The sequence below is a fragment of the Lingula anatina genome, chromosome 10 (genome assembly GCF_051362555.1).
Source record: "Lingula anatina isolate TDL-2025a chromosome 10, LinAna3.0, whole genome shotgun sequence".
NCBI lineage: Eukaryota > Metazoa > Brachiopoda > Lingulata > Lingulida > Lingulidae > Lingula > Lingula anatina.
Window position 1 is genome coordinate 15,803,552 of NC_141776.1, and position 19,858 is coordinate 15,823,409.

The 19,858-nt window shown below is 38.3% G+C and overlaps 2 protein-coding genes, 1 long non-coding RNA gene and 3 other non-coding genes across 7 annotated transcripts; 4 read left to right on the plus strand and 2 right to left on the minus strand.

Moving 5' to 3' along the window:
* Nucleotides 1–120: 120 nt before the first annotated feature.
* Nucleotides 121–5,035, plus strand: LOC106160596 (spliceosome-associated protein CWC15 homolog). Its single transcript, XM_086998139.1, has 7 exons — nucleotides 121–264; nucleotides 1,546–1,755; nucleotides 2,384–2,493; nucleotides 2,865–2,947; nucleotides 3,273–3,378; nucleotides 3,685–3,796; nucleotides 4,269–5,035. The coding sequence occupies exons 2-7, from the start codon at nucleotides 1,625–1,627 to the stop codon at nucleotides 4,393–4,395; spliced, it is 669 nt and encodes a 222-aa protein (XP_086854265.1). The 5' UTR covers nucleotides 121–264; nucleotides 1,546–1,624; the 3' UTR covers nucleotides 4,396–5,035.
* Nucleotides 5,036–5,244: 209 nt separating this feature from the next.
* On the minus strand, nucleotides 5,245–8,495 carry LOC106152131 (uncharacterized). 2 transcript variants are annotated; one of them, XM_013525633.3, is made up of 2 exons: nucleotides 8,368–8,495; nucleotides 5,245–6,996 (listed from the first exon to the last, which is right to left on the minus strand). In XM_013525633.3, exon 2 carries the CDS (start codon nucleotides 6,982–6,984, stop codon nucleotides 5,983–5,985), a length of 1,002 nt encoding a protein of 333 aa, XP_013381087.2. In that variant the 5' UTR covers nucleotides 6,985–6,996; nucleotides 8,368–8,495; the 3' UTR covers nucleotides 5,245–5,982. The 2 variants fall into 2 exon arrangements, with proteins under 2 accessions (XP_013381087.2, XP_013381080.2); XM_013525626.3 differs by having other exon boundaries at nucleotides 8,214–8,487.
* A 932-nt stretch (nucleotides 8,496–9,427) lies between these two features.
* On the plus strand, nucleotides 9,428–9,594 carry LOC147759679 (U1 spliceosomal RNA). Its single transcript, XR_015331562.1, has one exon. It is a non-coding gene; the product is annotated as a U1 spliceosomal RNA (small nuclear RNA).
* Nucleotides 9,595–11,261: 1,667 nt separating this feature from the next.
* LOC112041651 (U1 spliceosomal RNA) lies at nucleotides 11,262–11,428 on the plus strand. The gene has a single exon (XR_002886312.2). It is a non-coding gene; the product is annotated as a U1 spliceosomal RNA (small nuclear RNA).
* Nucleotides 11,429–12,189: 761 nt separating this feature from the next.
* On the plus strand, nucleotides 12,190–12,356 carry LOC112041650 (U1 spliceosomal RNA). The gene has a single exon (XR_002886311.2). It is a non-coding gene; the product is annotated as a U1 spliceosomal RNA (small nuclear RNA).
* A 3,845-nt stretch (nucleotides 12,357–16,201) lies between these two features.
* On the minus strand, nucleotides 16,202–19,513 carry LOC106152084 (uncharacterized). Its single transcript, XR_001237291.3, has 3 exons — nucleotides 19,313–19,513; nucleotides 18,660–18,752; nucleotides 16,202–18,415 (listed from the first exon to the last, which is right to left on the minus strand). It is a non-coding gene; the product is annotated as an uncharacterized LOC106152084 (long non-coding RNA).
* Between the last annotated feature and the right edge of the window lie 345 nt (nucleotides 19,514–19,858).

Consider the following 19,858-nt stretch of genomic DNA (forward strand, 5'->3'; position numbering starts at 1 on the left):
TAACATAGGCGGAATAATCATACGCATTCACATATGGGTAAAATAATTATTTTTTTGTGAATATTTTCTCAGTCACATACATATGCTAATCTAAGGCTGCATATAGTATAAAATAAGTAAATTTGTTTGGAATTGAGAGTATAATACATGACGCATGCGCATTATGTTCAGTATGGTAGCGAAGTAACTTCCGTTATGTTCATGTGAGAAGGATTTTTCGAAATATTGTATTGATTTGGCGTGGATTGGGCCTTTTTGTGTACGGTAAGGGATGTAAAACATACCAAAGTTATATACTTTTTATATGTATTTAATTTATTGTGTACATAAAGGCGATAACTTTGCGGTTTTTCTCCTTCGTCGTAAAACATCGTTGTTGCTTGATTGCCCTTAACTTGTATGTGTAGAAGTTGAAGTCTGAAAAATGAAATGGCTCTTCTTTATTTCTGGATTACGTTCAAGTTCACGTTCTGAACTGAATAATAATCTTTAAACCAGGAAGGTTTCTAGAAGTATCTTTCCAAGGGTAAAATATTGTCAGTCTGTTGCCCTAGTATCATTGGTGAAAGTATTCAGGATGTAGTGCCAGGGGCAGGTAGAACCGGCCGGGTAGCTCAGTAGGTAAGAGCACTCGCCCTGTAAGCGAGGGGTCCCGGGTTCGATTCCTGGTCTGGCTGGTGATTTTTCTGCACTCACCCCAAATCGCTACAATGGTGGCAGCGGTTGTGAGAGATAGGGCTCGCGTCTTTCGGCATTTGGGGGGGAGGAGTGTAGTGCCAGGGGCAGGTAGAACCGGCCGGGTAGCTCAGTAGGTAAGAGCACTCGCCCTGTAAGCGAGGGGTCCCGGGTTCGATTCCTGGTCTGGCTGGTGATTTTTCTGCACTCACCCCAAATCGCTACAAGGATGTGCCTCCAGGATTTTCATCTTTTTCATTACTTAATCACTTCCATTCATCACTTGAATGCTCCATGTAAAACTTTATGTTACTATCTTATGAGATCTTGAAAGCTAATTAGGCTCAGCTCTTTTAGTTCTCTAAAGTATTCACGGTGTCTACTTACTGAATTGGAGAGTGATCACTGTGGCTGTTGCTAGGCTCTGTGAGAGTTGTAGAGATCCTCGATCGTAGCACGTCCGAATCGGAGTGGAAGATCCTAGACAATGCCACAGCGACGGGTATGATGTCACAATATTGACAATCGTCAGTAGGGGGCGTGCTCTCCCCACCTGACCCGACTCACTCACCTGTTGGGGCCTATCTTGGCACATGATGAGCAGACCAGGTGGAGGAAGGAAAAAACTCTGATTACAACATCTCTAATCCATCATTCTTGGTATATGATCTGATTTTCTTGCCTTGCTTTAAACTTATTGTATATTTTTTCTATTTCAGAATACTTAAGACTGTTTGACACATGTTGTGTCACATCACAGTAGACCAGCACAGCCCTGGATGACTACAGTCCTTCTATATCTCTAATCCAACGTTCTTGGTATAGGATCTGATGTGCGTTAAACTTAGTGTCTATTTTCTCTTATTTCAGAACACTTAAGACTGCTTCCCATAGCTGGTTCACATAACTGCAGCTTAGCTGTTTCACACTGCAGTAGACCAGCAGAGAGATGACTACAGCTGCGCGTCCAACATTTGAGCCAGCGCGGGGAGGGACTGGGAAAGGAGAAAGGGATCTCGGTGCTTTGTCCAAACAGTATTCCAGCAGAGATTTACCATCACATACTAAACTCAAGTACAGGTAAGGTGTAGCTTGGTTGAAATATTTAATCATCTTGTAAAAATATTGGATTTGTTTTCTTGTTTCCTATTAGAAATAATTTAATACCAGTTCTACCAAAAAAAGCAGCTGTGCTGTTGACAACAAAATTCATGAATTGTACTAATCATTTTTACTGATTAAAAACATTAAAAAACTGATTGCATAATTTTAACTTTTATATTATGTATACACACATACAAATAGATGCAAGATGATCCATTTTAGCTATTAAAATTCCCTTCAGTTCCTTCAGTAACTTTGAGTACATTATGTGGTACATATTGTAAATTGTGGTAGTTGAGACATCATCATATACATTTAGATGGTATTGAAGTGAGTGATTGTTCTATAGGTATTAGGAAACATTTTTAAGAAGGCAGTTTTTAAGTGCTGCTTGTGGCAATAACTTTGTTAAAGGAATATTTAGTTCACTTCTGTGTACTTTCCCCGATCCTGAAAGGAATAAAGCACAATGTGTTTTGTAATTTGTGCCAGTAACTTTGTAATAGGTGAAATGTTCTGTCCCCTCTTCCCTCTTCTTTAATGGAAAAGTCAGTGTGTTAGTTGTGACAGTGATTGTGTTGATACACATCATGCTGTATTTCAGACAAGATGGCCAGAACACAGCTGATGACCTGCGCAGCCGTGATTTCCGCAGCCATTTGGAGGAGAGGGAGAGAGCAGCGCGGGAAAAGAGAGACAGAGATAGGGGGAGAGGTGAGGAACATGTAAAACATATTTAATTTTAAAAAAGTGTATGAACCTATAATAATGATGGTGATGAGGAAGGTGATATAAGAAACTGATAGGATGACATTGGGAATTGTTAAATGAAATATTTCAATATATTTTTATCGGTTGGTCAGATATCGTTTTAGTTGTGAGCATTTTAAAAACTGAACTTAGTTTGCAAAAATTCGGATCAAAATAAACTTTGTTTTCAAAAGTCTTACTAAAACACTGAGCACCCCTTATCATGACACAACACACTTCACACATCTTACCATGTAATAACTTATTGAAAATCTAATATATCCTCCTCATCAGAATATCATGTGGATAACAAGGGTATCTATTTGTATATACAGATAGCAGTAGCAGTAAGAGACCTAGACTAGATCAGATCCCAGCAGCAAACCTGGATGCAGATGATCCCATTGACGATGATGATGTGAGTTCGATATATTAAACTTATTCTTGTTTTATAGAAAAACCACTCTATGACTGCAATTCTTTCATTTTGAAATGTTATATTAAATCACAACGGAGGTTATTTCAGTGATAAAAGCATTAATTCAGTCATTTAAATATAATATAAATGAGATATATATCATCAGAAAGTATTTCACTGTCTCAACAGTGAACTAAAAAGAAGTATAATACATAGAAACTGAGTCAAAAAGATCAGAAATGTGCTTGTTTAGAGAGAGAGATGGAGCCTGTTGACAAAAACTACTTTAAAACTTTGTCTGTAATTGCTGTTATCAATATTTCAGGATGAGGAAGAAGACAGCAGTGATGACGAGGATGATACAGCAGCACTGTTAGCTGAACTCCAGAAGATAAAGAAAGAAAGAGCCTCAGAGGCGGCCAAGAAGGCAAGTCTTTCTAAGATCAAGGGACATTAAATATTGATTATTTTCAACTGCAGAAATAAAAGGATATATGTCGAATGCAGTTAATTGCGATTAGAAATCACTACTTTAAGCTTTTGCTTAATTAACAACCTAGTGCATACAGTGCGTTGATGAAAATTGATGAATTATTTTAGTTTTTAAATATTATGAAATATCACATGAATGAAAGTACAAAATTAAAGTACAGGTATTGTTTTTACTGATTAATATATTGTGAAACATGATATGCATGGTGTGACCTTTGACCTGTGTATGTTACTATACCAGGAAGCTGAGCGTAAAGCAGAAGAGGAGCGCATCAGGATGGAGAACATCATCAAGGGAAATCCTCTACTCCATAACCAGGCGGACACTGCCAAGACAGACTTCAAAGTCAAAAGAAGGTTTGTTCACCACCAGTTACCTCTGAAAAGAGAACCTCACTTTCTGGGGTCTAAAAATGAATTAAATAATTATTTCTAGTGATTTGCAATCATTTTCTGTGCATTTGATCACTTAAAGTTTTAAAGAGAGAAGTGTGGGTTATCAGCTGTGTATTGATCACACTGATGCAAGTGTAGTTCACCCCCTTTAAAGTGTGCATTGATAAATTTTATAATACAAATGGGATAACTTCCACTTTCTACTGCTCTAGTAAATAACATTTGCTAAATTAGTCATCTTTGAATTCTTTGTTAGCAATAATGAAAACTGCAATTCTTTTCTTGTTTAAATTGTGAAATTGCACCTGGGTTTAAAATATGTCACTAATAAGGTGAATCGGATATCTATATCAACCAAACAGGTAGATAATGTGTTAATTACTTCTTTGACTTTAAAAATTTAATCAGTGTTAATCCACTGTTTCCATTCCAGATGGGATGATGATGTCGTATTCAAAAACTGTGCGAGAGGCGAAGAGGACAAGAGCAAACGTGGCTTTATCAATGACTCCTTACGATCAGAATTCCACAAAAAATTCATGGAAAAGTACATCAAATGACACGCTTTTTATATGGACTGCTTTAAATGGATTCAGTAGTAAATGAGGAGGAAAGGATACAGAGTCGCGTTTTAGAAGGAATTATTAAAACTGCATTTCACATTTAGCAATCTGATTTACCCAAAAGGTGAACCATTTGTGATGAACTGCATCTTTTATAGGGATGCTTGCAGAGTGTGAGAATTGATGATAAAACATCGTTTTTAAGGCAAAGGATGGATCTGTTGTGTTATGTCGGCAATTCTGGGTGTAACACACACAAGTTACGTGATTCTCAATAAGTCACTGAATCGTCTCGTGCAAGGAACATTTTCATTTTCACAGACAAATATGATCGTGTAAACTGCAAAAGAGATTTCTTTTTCAAGTGCTAAATGTAAGACATTGTTCTGGATAGGGACTAAGAAAATATCACCAGAATGTTGATAATACAGGAGATTAAGTAAATTAGAGGAACACTTTCGTTTTAGTGACGATTTCATAAATGCGCCAGTGGAAACAATGATCCCTGATAATATTTCAACTGTTTGTATAGAATCTTTACACACTAGGTCTATGAAGTAAAGGTGGCGTTATTTTAAAGAAGTGATTGAGACTTCAATTTTTATAATGAATTATAATATAAATTTGATAAGTGTTGTGTTCTGTCTATATCAAGTCACTTGATCAACCGGTAAGCAGAAGGGACATTATATTAACAATTACAAAGTAAGCTTTTTAACCCAACGCGAACCACAAACAGCTTGCTCCGATTTTTCTTTAATGTTTATGCAAAATAAAATCAAATCTTAAAACTTTCCGAGAAAAGACAACGTGATAGTTTATCATGAAATAATACGAAAACCAAAAGCCATTTGAAGCTATATATTGCGACCTTTACTTCAATATGTTCACGTTCAACAAGATTTAACCAATTTTGACATGATTGCGATTTTAATTTGCGCTATATGCAGCGTAACACTAAATCAGGAATGTTTTAACTGTAATATGCAGATAGGGTCTCATCCCTGACTTACGATATCACATATCTTATAAAAACAAATTCCACTTAAATATCTATCTTAATATCATTCAAATGATTAATCTTAAGTAAAACAGATATACGTAGAAAGTGCAAGGTTTCGCATATTACCAAGATTCTAGATCTGATATTGTTGAAATAATAAAATGTAAGCATGTATGATTACAAATCACAGTCACAGCGATTGTTAAAGAATTGTGAACATGATTGTTTCTTTCTTTTTTTTTTTTTTTTTTCGCTTCTGTCGTAAATTTCTTTATAACGCTAACGTCCAACGTTTAAATCATGACCTCGAACAGTTTTGTAAAGCTCACTTTACACTAGATTTTGTAGGCTACTCTACATTTTAAAAAATATAACCCCGTGGTAATTTGATTTCGCCGGACAATTTCTATTTAATAAATCCAAATTTTAATGAACACCGCGGGCATATAAACGATGCAATTGTGACCAAAACATTTAATTTGTGCCCTAGACTTGAAAAGAGTATATTTGTTTTCAGAATAAACAAAAAGCAGTTCTTTTTAACAATATATATACACATAATGCGAGTATCATCTCTGCTTCTATTTCACTTCATTGGTCTCAATAAAGTTCAACTTTTTCTTTTCGGTCTGCTTCTTTAGACCGACTTTAGAGGGCGCTCTGAGCAGTCCCAGGACCTGGCCGCTCCCATCCCGCGCCTTACAGTACCCCCCACTGCCACACACAGGGTAGTTGGTGGGACAACACCGGTTGTCAGGACAACAGATGGGAAACTCCAGCTTGCAGCAGTGCTGGTCCGGGGCGCCGCAACATACCGGGTAATCCTTTGGACAGCAGTGCTGATCCGGGGCACAGCACGCGCCGTCCGCTAGGGGGCAGCACCAACTCTCGGTCAGGTTCTTCTTGACGTAGCCGAGGAACGGCATCGTGTAGGAGCAGCATTTGGTGTTCAGGCCACAGCAGGCACTGGAAATCGGGCACTGGCTGGGGTAGCTGCCGAAACACGGGCAGCCCAGACGGATGTGTCCTGACAACTCCAAACACCTAGAAGCAGTGTCGTAGTCTTGGCAGTACTTGGTCAGCATTAAGTCGTCCGCGGCGCCCTGCCAGTTGTTGACCCGGAAGTACCCGAGGAAAACCGTGAAAGTGGCTAGTTTCGTCCCGCCCAAATTGTACGCCATGTCAACCACGGCATTCTGGACAGGACAGCACAAGCTTGGGAAGTTAGACATCAGTCTGGAGGCGTCCATTAGTGCCTGTTTGACTGAATAATTAAAAAGACCCTCAATCTGGGTGTCATTCAGGCAGACGACTTTGCTGCAGTCGCATGTCTGATCTACGGGCGTTGAAGCACCGTTGAAAATCTTGTTAAAATCTGCTCCGACGGACGCTAAGGCTTGCTGTGCACCCTGGAGCTGCAGGTTAAAACCTATCCCGATTGTCTTGATCCCCCGTGTGTCCTTGTACATGCATTTCCTGGTCCCCTCGTGGCGTCTGATCATTGGCTTGGGGTCACATGACTGGACAGGCGAGTCCAGTGTGACTATCGCCACCACTATTGTTATCCGTATGAAGAGATTCATCGTGTCCGTGGTCTGGAATAGAGATCGATGAAAATTATAGAGTCCGAAATCAATTTTAAGAGAAGACAAAAAAGAGTGAGAGAGTAAAAACATTTCCCTTTTTGTTTCCTGCAAGGTACATATGACTCATGTGCGTATGTCCTGTAATTAGCTGCTTTCGTTCCCCAATATAAGGTTATTGTAAACATTGTTGATGGAATAACCTTTTTAGAAAGAGGGTGGTAAAATGCCAAAAGCCTCCCTCCCCCTGTTGCAGTGAAACATTACTCATACTGCCCATGATTAAAATAATACAAAATAATATCTCCAGGGCGGTGTGACTCGTTCGTTTCATGGCCAGACCAGCGGAGACAGAGTGTGCTCTTAAGGCCCATAATTATATATATATAAAATAATGCCATTCTAGTATGATGATATAAACACGGAAAATGGTCCCAAACTTGCGATTGTAATGAAAGAAAACATAACGACGACTTTTAATCATCTAGTTATCTCTATTTCTCAGTATCACTAGCTAGTTTCTAACACTACTGCCAAACAGACGTCGTTAGAGGTGTTTTTGCGAAAAGAAGACGAATAAGATGTAAGTTTTGATAGGCAGAAAAGTTGAACATTATTGTCCATACTGATAAGATCAAATTACACGTTAACACAAACACACAGGAACAGACGTCTTTAGCGTATGGAAATCTATTTTTATGCCTTTTATAATTTTTTCATTACACACTGGATGGATCATTATCATTAAAACTGCAGCGCCCACGTCGCGTATAGCTGTGAAATTCGTAGCGAGTGATATATAGGAACTCATCACAATGGGCATAAAGGGATCGATTGCTTACGGATCGATTGGTCATTTATTTATTTTATATATTATGTTTCAAAGTTTTGATGTAGCCTGTCATATTTGAGACTGACTATTGTACTTGCCCTCAAACGAACTGCACCAGGGCTTATGTAGGCCTTACCACGTTTCCCCATCAGACTGTCTTACCATGCGTTACGTTAACCTGTTATGTTTGTTATTGGCAAAACAAATCTGGGTCACACGCAACACTTGATCATGAACAAACGACTATGCTAGCAAACGCTCTAGATCGACTTTTAAACCTGCTCAGAATCCGGTGTGATTGATGTCATTTTTGGTACTTAACTGTCCTAAAGTACACCTCAATCTTCATAGGCTCTGTACAAAATGACCAAGGCTTATAGGGTCTTATATGTCTTACCTAAGCGTTAACAGGTGAGCGTCGGCAGGACTAGACAGCCAGCGTACTCAGTCGAAGAATGAAATTGCCAGCACACGGGGGCGAGATTAAATACTTAAAACTGGAACACCAAACTCTCCACCCTCAAGGCTAGATCTTCTTCACCTGCACACACCTGCTACTGTAGCTGCGACTTCCGCGTCTCGTGCGCTGTTGACTCCCTTTGTGTCAGGTGTGTTGTTGACCCTGGGTTTCGTTCACGGTCACATGCTCCCAAGTGAGGAGCCTTAAGTCTGTGCTTGACTCACAGGCGGTAATATGAATGACGTAGTTATACCGCTACCGTATGCTACGGAAATATGAGAGAGAGGGAGAGAGAGAGATATGTCATTATAGTACAAATAGCCAAGTGTAGATACATTATACATACGATAATGATCACTTTCATGTGAAAAAAGTAAACAATGCCACTGTACGGATGACCAAGAAGTTATAACTTCTTGGGATGACTAATATCAAGGAGTTATAACAGAAGGTTCTGTTATAACTCCTTGCTAATATATACTAGTCAAGGCACAGAGTATTACTACATGGAGAAAGTATTGGGTTATCATTTATCGGTTTTCTTGTTTGTACAGTTGCACTGTCGATAATTATATCATTTTTGAAAAAAAAGTACTTTGCTACGTCTGACCGGATCCATATGTAGACGTGTTAATGCACAGGCAAACTCCTGGCTTTGAAAAAAATATAGAGAACGAATGGTTATAAGAGTACGGTGGAAAATGAGGCGTGAAAGTCCGCATTGACTGAACCAGGTTGGAAGATCCTTAATGTACTGTACGACTGTGATGTGCAGCATTAAACAAGATCGATTGCGAGATATTTATTTGATTTATTTAAATCATTACACTAACTTCACATCAACTTCGATCCCCAAATTAATAGACGACTTTCGTTGTTTTTGAATGCACATAATTACCCTTTGTATGCCGGAAGATAACAACTTGGTTTTGAATAAATGAAAAATTAATGAATGCATAAAACACTTCTTTTATGCTATAAAATCAAAATCCTGGATATCATCTTATTACCATTAAACTGAAACACCTGTGGCAATATGACGTTGTGATAAATTTACAAACATAAGTATCCGCCAGTCTGCTTAATTCACTTCGCCCACCATGGCAGCGGACAGCATGGTCGAAGACACCAGTCAAACGTCATCAATAAGCATACTTACCTGGCACAGAAGTTAACCGTGATCATTAAGGCGGTTCTTCATTAGCGAGGCCTCACCATTGCACAATACGGTTTGGCTGACCTGATCGATTACCCCAAATAGGGGTAACTCGGGTGCGCAATTTTTTATTGTGGGGGACTGCGTTCGCGCTATCCCCTGATTATGAAATCAAAATCAATCCACTAATCTTCCTCTGAGGTATCACCAACAAAACTAATATCTCACTCATTTTAAGTCAATAGATTTTAGTCGGAGATTCCACGTAAACAGTGCATTTCGCCTTGACTAAAGATCCTTTATGAATGACTGTGATGTGCAACATAACACAAGATACGATACGGCATACATTGTACATGCATGCTTGTGATCGCGGGGTATTTAATTGGTTCTGCATTGTGGGCTTCCTCTCGCCATATTACACATCTTTGTCCCCATTGGCTGGTTGTCTACAGTGATCGTAGACACTTTGATTGGCCAAAAGTCTACAGTTACTGTAGACGTTTAATAATAATAATAATAATAAGATTCTTACATGGCGCCTTACATTCTATCTCAAGGCGCCTTACAATAATGGCTAATATACTAAAATCATTAAAATGACTACAATATTTTAATCATAAACTCTCATTGGAAACCATTTAAAATTTACACTACTAAAAATCAATCTTATTAAAAAAAAAACATATATATATTAAAATAAAATCTAAGAGATATAGACAGAATTAAAAAAGTGGGTCTTTAAAAGAGATTTAAAATTGTCAAAGTCTTCTGTTTTCCTAATAAAATTTGGTAGACCATTCCACACTTTTGGGGCGTAGATCATAAAAGCACGATCTCCATAACTTTTTAGGCACCCCTTCTCTAAAACAGAATGTTCTAAAATAAAATCATTCTCAGTATTAAAACGTGTGGACCGCCGTGGTAAGTTAAAACGGATAAGATCAGATAAATATAATGGTCCTTGTGAATGGATCGCCTTAAAAATAATACAGAGTACTTTAAAATCAATCCTCTGCTTCACAGGCAGCCAGTGTAATTCTTTCAGAATGGGAGTGATATGGTGTGTACTATTGTACTTAATTTGACAAACCAGTCTTGCAGCTGAGTTTTGAATAACTTGTAACTTTTTAATCTGATAGTCACAAATACCAAAGAGACTATTGCAGTAATCTAATCTTGATGATATAAATGCATGTACTAATTTTTCAGTGGTTTTGTTATCTAACACTTTCCTTATTTTTCCAATGCGCCATAGTGCATAAGATGCTGATTTACACACTTCAGATACACGCTTGCCCATAGTGCCATTTTCATCGAGGGTAACTCCCAGATCTTTTACAGAACTAGATGGTTTTATAAGAACATCTCCTAACCAAGGGAATGCCGTTGAACGTAGACTATTACCGCTCCACGAGTGCTTTTTATTGTAAAAGAGCTTCTAATATGGGGAAATTGTACACATTCTGTTCGAAGGCCGTTTGAGATGAAAAAACCATTACACTCACTACACACCAACTTCGATCCCCAAGTAAATACGACGACTTTCGTTATTTTTGAATGTACATAATTACCCTTTGTATGCCGGAAGATAACAACTTATTTGACATATGGTTTTGAATAAATGAAAAATTGAAAGCCACCTCTTTTATGTTATAAAATCAAAATCCTGGATATCGTCTTATTACCATTATACTGAAACACCTGTGGCAATATGACGTTTTGATAAATTTACAAACATAAGTATCCGCCAGTCTGCTTAATTCACTTCGCCCACCATGGCAGCGGACAGCATGGTCGAAGACACCAGTCAAACGTCATTAATAAGCATACTTACCTGGCACAGAAGTTAACCGTGATCAATAAGGCGGTTCTTCATTAGCGAGGCCTCACCATTGCACAATACGGTTTGGCTGACCTGATCGATTACCCCAAATAGGGGTAACTCGGGTGCGCAATTTTTTATTGTGGGGGACTGCGTTCGCGCTATCCCCTGATTATGAAATCAAAATCAATCCACTAATCTTCCTCTGAGGTATCGCCAACAAAACTAATATCTCACTCATTTTTAGTCAATAGATTTTAGTCGGAGATTCAACGTAAACAGTGCATTTCGCCTTGACTAAAGATCCTTTATGAATGACTGTGATGTGCAACATTACACAAGATACGATACGGCATACATTGTACGTGCATGCTTGTGATCGCGGGGTATTTAATTGGTTCTGCATTGTGGGCTTCCTCTCGCCATGTGACACATCTTTGTCCCAATTGGCTGGTTGTCTACAATGGTCGTAGACTCCAAACTCTGATTGACCAAGAGTCTGCAGTTCCAATGGAATGCCGTTTTATTATGAAAGAGCGTCCAATATGGGGAAATTGTGCACATTCTGTTTGAAGGCTGTTTGAGGTGAAAATACATTACACTCATTTCACACTAACTTCGATCCCCAAGTTAACACGACGACTTTCGTTATTTTTGAATGTACATAATTACCCTTTGTATGCCGGAAGATAACTTATAAGACATATGGTTTTGAATAAATGAAAAATTAATGATTGCATCTAACACTATTTTTTGTTATAAAATCAAAATCCTGGATAGCGTTTTATTACCATTATACTGAAACACCTGTGGCAATATGACGTTTTGATAAATTTACAAACATAAGTATCCGCCAGTCTACTTAATTCATTTCGCCCACTATGGCAGCGGACATTATGGTAGAAGACACCAGTCAAACGTCGTTAATAAGCATACTTACCTGGCACAGAAGTCAACCGTGATCATTTAGGCGGTTCTTCATTAGCGAGGCCTTACCATTGCACAATACGGTTTGGCTGACCTGATCGATTACCCCAAATAGGGGTAACTCGGGTGCGCAATTTTTTATTGTGGGGGACTGCGTTCGCGCTATCCCCTGATTATAAATCAAAGTCAATCCTTTCATCTTCCTCTAAGGCATCACTAACAAAACCAATATTTCATTCATTTTTTGTCAGTAGATTTTGGTTGGAGATTCCACGTAGACATTGCATTGCGCATATTGACTGCCCCAGGAGGAAGGATCCTTTCTGTAAGTCTGTGATGTGCAGGAATACACAAGATACGATACGACATACATTGTATATATATATATATATACAACATTGGTCAAAAAGGTTGTCCCACCCCCATTTCCATGTACAGGGTTACCACTTAATATGGAATATTTTTTATCATTGTTATTTTTGAGTGCTGATTAATTTTTTTTAGCTTGAGTCATTAAAAAAGTATGTCACAGAGTGATAATAACATCCAGTCTTCTGTTGTGAGATATTTTGGTCAATAATATTAAATCTGACATAAGATGCCATTCAAAAGAAAGGAACACCCCCAGAAAACCATATCAACAGTTTGATGTCAGTATAAACTTTAAGATAAGATATTAAAAAAAATGATAACCTCCGGACAGTGATATGTTACACAGTCAAAGAACTCACTACAGTAAATCATGGAAAGTCAGTAATTGCGGGTATGACCTCCAGCAGCCGCTTGCCGCGACCTCATCCTACATGGCATATCCTGTGACACGTTTTTTAGAGTTTGGGTGGGGATATCATTCCACGCAGTGATATTTGCCTGTCGCAGTTCATCACTATTTACCGGCCAAGGACCATAGCTATTAAACCTGTGAGTTACTTCCGCCCACAGATTTTCAATTGGGCTCATATCTGGAGAGTTTGCAGGCCAGGGCAGTTGCTGAACCCATTGGTTTTGAAGAAAAACAGTGATTCTGCGGCCTCGATGTGGGGTTGCGCAGTCGTCTTGGTACACAAAGTTGTTCCTGAAGATGAATCTTACCAATCGAAGCATTGTTTGCTGTAGAATGTCTCTGTAGGAATCCTGGATGAGGTTGCCTTCTAGAAAAAAAACTGGTTCTGGGCACCGACATGAAATACTCCCCAAACAGAGACGTTACCATCCCCTGCTTGCACCCTAGGCAGTACAAAATCATTGTTTTATGCCCCTCGTACACGTCGGTGGACACGGATTCGACGATCAACCCTAAAAAATCCATATCTGGCCTTATCACTGAAAACAACGTGTTTTGGCTGCAAACGCACGTGGTCCCAAGCCCTTTGCAGACGTCGCTGTATATGACCTGCTGTTAACAGTGGTTTCCCTACTGGCCTTCGTGCAAAATAACCGGCTTGCAGAAATCTCTTGTTCACGTGGGACCTTGAAACGGGCGTTTGAATGACATTCTGCCTCTCTTTTCTGAGGACACTGGTTGTCTTTGTACGACCAGCACGGCCTCCACTAAGGAGAAGGCGATCCTGTCTTCTTGGTGTGATACGCGGACACCCAGTTCGAGGTATTGGAGTAGGTGCCCCTGTAGCAGCATTTCTTTGGAGGACTTCACAAACGGTTCCTGATAAATGTTGAATTACCTGGCAATGGCTGTCCGTTTCTGGCCATTTTCTCTGACAGCAAGAATCTCATAGTAAGCTGCGTTGCTTTGCTGTCGTACCATATCTTCACTAAGGTACCTGTCAAGTTTCAGAGCGATCCCTTTGTTGCTTCTCTAAACACGCTCCAAAGATTGACCAAACCCATGCGTTTTTATACAAGGGCAGAAATTGCCGAAAAGACCACCCCTCACATTTCTGACCACAGGACATGCAACTGCATGCATCAATTGTTTCGAGAGTTGTGTGGTAATTAGGTAACACATCTGGCTACACATGGAGTGACACCTCAGCTTTGGAATTAAAGTAGTTAGAGAGAAATTAAATATTTTGTAGAAAATTTATTCGCCAAAAAATAATATTCCATATTAAGTGGTAACCCTGTACTTTTATTTACAAATGATCACCTCACAGCTGTAAATTGTTAGAAATAGTGCTTTTTATTATACTCTGACTAACATGATTAATGGTTAAAAAAAATACAAAATAGTGGTGAAAATATACATTTTATACCGTTTAGTAAAATTTTGAGGTACCCCCTCAAATCCACTGTTTCACTGTGACTTCTACAGATGTAAAGAAATGTCTATTAAATTGAAAAGACGCCATCAAATGTCACCAAATTCACACACAATATTAGCATTAGGGTCTGCTCATTAAAGGTCACGTGCCTAACAGCGTGTGCGTCTACCGCGTACTACAATTATCTCCTGTAGACGGCGCGACAAGCCTTCAACATGGGTAACAATTCTGTTATATGGGATATTGTCCCATTCATCCTAAAGAGCGTGGCGGAATTGGTCAAGATTATTTGGGAATTGGTTTTCCTCTGTAATGCACATTCCAAGTAATGCCACAGGTGCCCAGTAGGATTAATATCAGGGCTCAAAGACGGTTGTCCCCTCCTCAGAGTCCTGTGTTTCTGCTACAAATCGCTTGCCAGACGAGAGCTGTGAGCAAGTGCCTTGTCACAATGAAGCCAGTAGCATCCCTGAAGTCACCTCTTGCAAATGGAGTGAGATTTCTGTTGAGCATGTTACATTAAAATGCCCCTGTTACTTTTTGTTCCAAAAGGAACAATGTACTAATACCATGGGCTTGGAATGTTCTCCAAACGCGGACTGATTTAACACCTCAGGCAATATCCTACACACACCCTTCCAAGAGGCATTTTTAACATGCCTATCGACCCTCATTTGACCATCGATGGGATACAAGAAATAAGCAGTTATCCATGCGTACATGCAGGAAACGTGTTCATTCTTTGTCAATATATAGGTCTAATTTTAACATTAAGAAAATCGTTTTAAAAAGATAACGCGAGGAAAATTACTTGTCCAAGTGGAACTTTACTAACATCAGTGTAGCAACTTAAATCACGAAGAAATAAACACCAAATTTATCTGATCTCCGGCGAAAAACTAAACGGACATAATTTTGAACCTTCCTTACTGTTGTTACTGTTGCTCGCAGCGCCAACTTTCAATCTCCAATCTTTCTAGTTTAAACCTGCCACTTCTCAGGAAGCGAGTATGATGTCTAACTTCTTACTAAGGCTGTATTCCCAGAGCTTTTAGATCGATCTATCCCCGCAGGGAGTCTCACTAGATTACTGTCAGATAATCCGGCTTAAATGTCCGTCTCACCTACTACAAGCTGTAAGGGGGTAAATAACTTTTGTGTCCGCCCGGCTGACAGCTATTTCGCGTGAACCCCCAGGGAGTTAGGTCGATCTAAAGTAGATCGATCTAATCTCTGGAAATGGGGTCTAAATTGAAGAATATTTATTTTAAATGACTCAATAAATAATTTGAGGCCATTTTTCGCGGCGATGCTGGGTTAAGGAGAAAAAAAAAATCGTTACGTGTTTTGGCGTACGTTACGTGTTTTTGTTTGGTATTTTGTAATATTTTAGCCATTTACAAAATCAATTCAGTTACATCGATGAGTTAGCTAGACGATATCGTAACAAGAAACATTCAAATGTTTAACGTGAAACACAACAAAACTGCATTCTTTTTTGTAGTATGCAAAAGCTTTGTTACCAGGCAATGTGAAAAATGTACTTGATATTGAGTAGAAAATGTATCATTAAATTAAATGTAATTTCCATTTACCGCAGTGCAATTTTGTTAGTACTAATAACATTCAAACATTAGTCAAAGGCCACATTCATACGTAAAACTAAGCCATAATTTTAATGAACTCAAAATCACTGTGCGCTGTTCATATCGGATACATGAATAAAGACTTTTTATATAGCGTATTTTTTATTTTAATTTTTATATAAAAAGTACAAAAATGTTGACAGAGCTGGGCGAGGTTATGATCAGTGCTGTTTTATTTTTATTATTTTTTTTTACAAAGTAACAATAATGGTACATAGAGGTTATTAAGGGTATCGTATGTAATTACCTCCGCCAAGAAGGTTATGTCTTCACCCGTTTGTCTGTCTGTCATCAACAAAAGTTATGGACCGATTTTGATGAAATTTTCAGGAACTGTCAAAGTGGGCCAAGGAAGAGATGATTAGTGTTTGGTGGTGATCCGGATCAATAATCAATCAATAATAATCAAAAATCGCTGCCTTGGCGGAGGTCTGCGCTCTCGGAGTGCTTTTCTAGTTTATAACATTATTGTTGTAAACATAACGCAAAAACAGATCTAAGCACAAATGATCAGTATTTAACTGGAGATAAGGTATTATCTCTCTTAGCATTCACCTTAATACTTCCCATCTTATAAATGACAAAATTAAAACTAAAATTTGGAAATGACGAATTCAATCAAATTCTAATTATTCAGTTAAGACTCCGTTCACATGAAAAATCCATTTTCTAAAAATCTATTTTCTATTCACGGTATCTTGTGATCACTCCGAGCGCAACCGAGAATTAATTACAGCTTTGGAAGTAACTGGCTCGCGCTGCCAGTAATTCCGCCGCGGGGTATTCAGGGCACAGACCGTGATCACAAGATACCGCGAATAGAAAATAGATTTTTATAAAATAGATTTTTCAAGTGAACGAAGCCTTAATTTCCAATGGTTGACCTAGAAGGCAAAGCAATTGAAGCTTGCTTCTGTTAAATAGTCTTTTTGTATTGAATTGCAATTAAAACTTAATTACATAAAACCACTGTCATACCGCAGATACATAACACACTCCCTAAAGAAATATATTGTAAATACAGCGAGAAAAATACCAAAGTAAAAACCAACAGCACTAATGAACTTTGTCAACTGTAACTAATTAAGGCATTTAGGTAACTGATCCATAAAGTCGGACCTTATTCTAAGATCAGAATTGTGAAATCGAGTCAATGAGTAGGCTTTTGGTATACTGAATACATGTATACTACATACTTGGACCTAATTCTAAGGCCAGAATGGTGGGGTTGAGTCTATGAATTGGAATTCAGTAAACCATCGATTTAGTTTGTCATAATTCTAAGATGAGAGTGGTGGGATGGAGTCCACAAATAGGTGTTTAGGTAACTCATCGATAGACAGACATAATTCTTAGATGAGAATGGTGGGATTGCGTCCATGAATAGCCGATCAGTAAACCGATCCATAGAGACGGACCTAATTTTAAGACGAGAATGGTGGGATTGCATCCATGAATAATCTATCAGTAAACCAATCCATAGAGACGGACCTAATTTTAAGACGAGAATGGTGGGAACGATTCCATGATTAAGCTTTTAGTAAACTCATTGATACAATCAGACAATTCTTAGATGAGAATGGTGGAATTGCGTCCATAAATAGCCAATCAGTAAGTCGATCCATATAGTCAGACCTAATTTTAAAACAAGAATGGTGGGATCGCGTCCATGAATAGCCTATCAGTAAGTTGATCCATGTAGACGGACCTTATTTTAAGACGAGAATGATGGGATCGCGTCCATGAATAGTTGATCAGAAAACCGATCCATAGAGACAGACCTAATTTTAAGACAAGAATGGTGGGATTGCATCCATGAATAGCCAATCAGTAAACCGATACATATACACGGACCTAATTTTAAGACAAGAATGGTGGGAACGAGTCCACAGGCGTTTAGTAAACCCATCAATAAAGTCGGACCTAAATTTAAGACAAGAATGGTGGGACTGAGGTCATGAATAGGCATTTAGTAAGATGATCAATATTGTGGAACCTAATTCTAAGATGAAACGGGTGGGATCGAGTCCACGAATAAGTTTTTAGTAAACAGATTGATAAAGTCAGACCTAATTTTGAGAGAATAGCAGTATTGAGTCCATATGATAAAGATGAGGATAGGTAGCACTGCACTGCTGGGAGCACCACATTGGTCAGTTCAGTTCCAGCCACCAAGCCATTCCATGAACTGTGCACCATAATTATCTAGTAGGGCAGTTCAACACGTTTTTCTTTTTTTCTGTAAGATCATTTTTAAACCAGCATATCAACAACCCTCTACATAATGAAACCACACTGTCCGTAGCTAGCACAGTCCTGTTCTTGAAACTCCCAGGTTTTTCATCTAGACTCTTCAAACTAATCTGAAAGTGAGCAAATAAAATACATATAATGTGTTATTGGTATACACGATACTTTTGAAGTGAATAATTCTCAAATAAATATTAAAATCCAATTTCATATAGTCTCTAAGGTTCTTATACATAATGTAAACAATTTTGCCTTTTTTAAAAGTCAACTGTTGTGTGTGTTTTAGCTATTTTGGGGAAAAGTAAATTATAACAATCTTCATTGACTTCAACAGTTGCAGATAGATAACGCACACACCTCAATTTCTGTAACAGGTTCAGGGTTAATGTTGCCCCCTGTGGGACATCACATCTATGATAACATATAATGGAAGTTTACTTCTTTCTTGCCCTGAAATAGTGTGTTGATTTCTGCTTTGATAATGGTGTGATGGTACTGCATTCATCAATATCATGTATGCTAAAAGGCCAGATAAAATCAGTCATTAAAATGGCTAAGTATCAGTGTCTGACTACTGATAAAAAACAGCAATAGCTGGACTAAGATACTTTTCATAGCCCCGACTTACGCATATCTAGATCTCAAAGTTTAGCTAGTATGCCAAGCCCTCCCCCAACGATCAGCAAAAGAAATATTACATGATAAATATAGAAAGGGACATTGTTAACAGATATAAACTTAATATCTAAAATAAGATTACATAAAGGATCTTCCCTACTGCACTCCAAGACCAAAAGTTGACCCCCTCCACGAGAAGCAACGCTAAAGTATGGTCACAAAAGTGTTTCAAACGCAATAAAATTACATTGCTCAAAATACTCTACCCCTTCACATCATTAAAATTATGTTTTCTTATTTATTTTTGGCCTCGTACAGCTAATTTAGCTTCCATTCATAAAGTTATGTGAAACTTAATGTCCTCATTTGTTGTACAATCGCCATTTAATCACCTCTTTCTCATCATTTTACGGTAAAATTTTCTTTTGAAGGAACTCCATCTCGCATAAAAGACCCTCACTCAAAGTGATGCCACACCTGCATCTGTGATTTGCAGGATGCAATACGATGCTATACTGAGTTTTAGCCTTGAGTTCCAATGGCGGGCTTCTTCCTCCTGTCCTTTTGCCCATGTGGCACAGGTGCGTCCTGATTGGCTGGTCATACACTCCAATTTCTGATTGGCCAAAAGTCTACAGTAACGATAGCACTTAACCAATGAAAAGCTGTAAATCGTAGACTTTACTGTAGACTCGACGTCTACAAAAAATTAAGCATTAGCAATGGAAATGCAATAATAATAATAATAATAATAATAATAATAAACTAAAAATAACTAAAAACATATCTAGAGATCATCTTTAGCGAAAAGTAGTCTTTATATTTCCTTTTGATACCAGGGAATAGCAAAATGCATAATTTAAAATTAAAAGCGTAACAACCAGAAACATTCATTAATATTATAATCAAAATTAAGAATTATCTTCGTAAAATATGTG

Excerpts from the sequence above, each read along its gene's own strand:
- LOC106160596 (XM_086998139.1), top strand. The coding sequence starts at position 1,625 with ATGACTACAGCTGCGCGTCCAACATTTGAGCCAGCGCGGGGAGGGACT. Across the intron at positions 2,948-3,272 it reads ATCCCATTGACGATGATGAT|GATGAGGAAGAAGACAGCAG; the intron begins GTGAGTTCGATA and ends TCAATATTTCAG. Across the intron at positions 3,797-4,268 it reads GACTTCAAAGTCAAAAGAAG|ATGGGATGATGATGTCGTAT; the intron begins GTTTGTTCACCA and ends TTTCCATTCCAG.
- LOC106152131 (XM_013525633.3), bottom strand. The coding sequence starts at position 6,984 with ATGAATCTCTTCATACGGATAACAATAGTGGTGGCGATAGTCACACTG.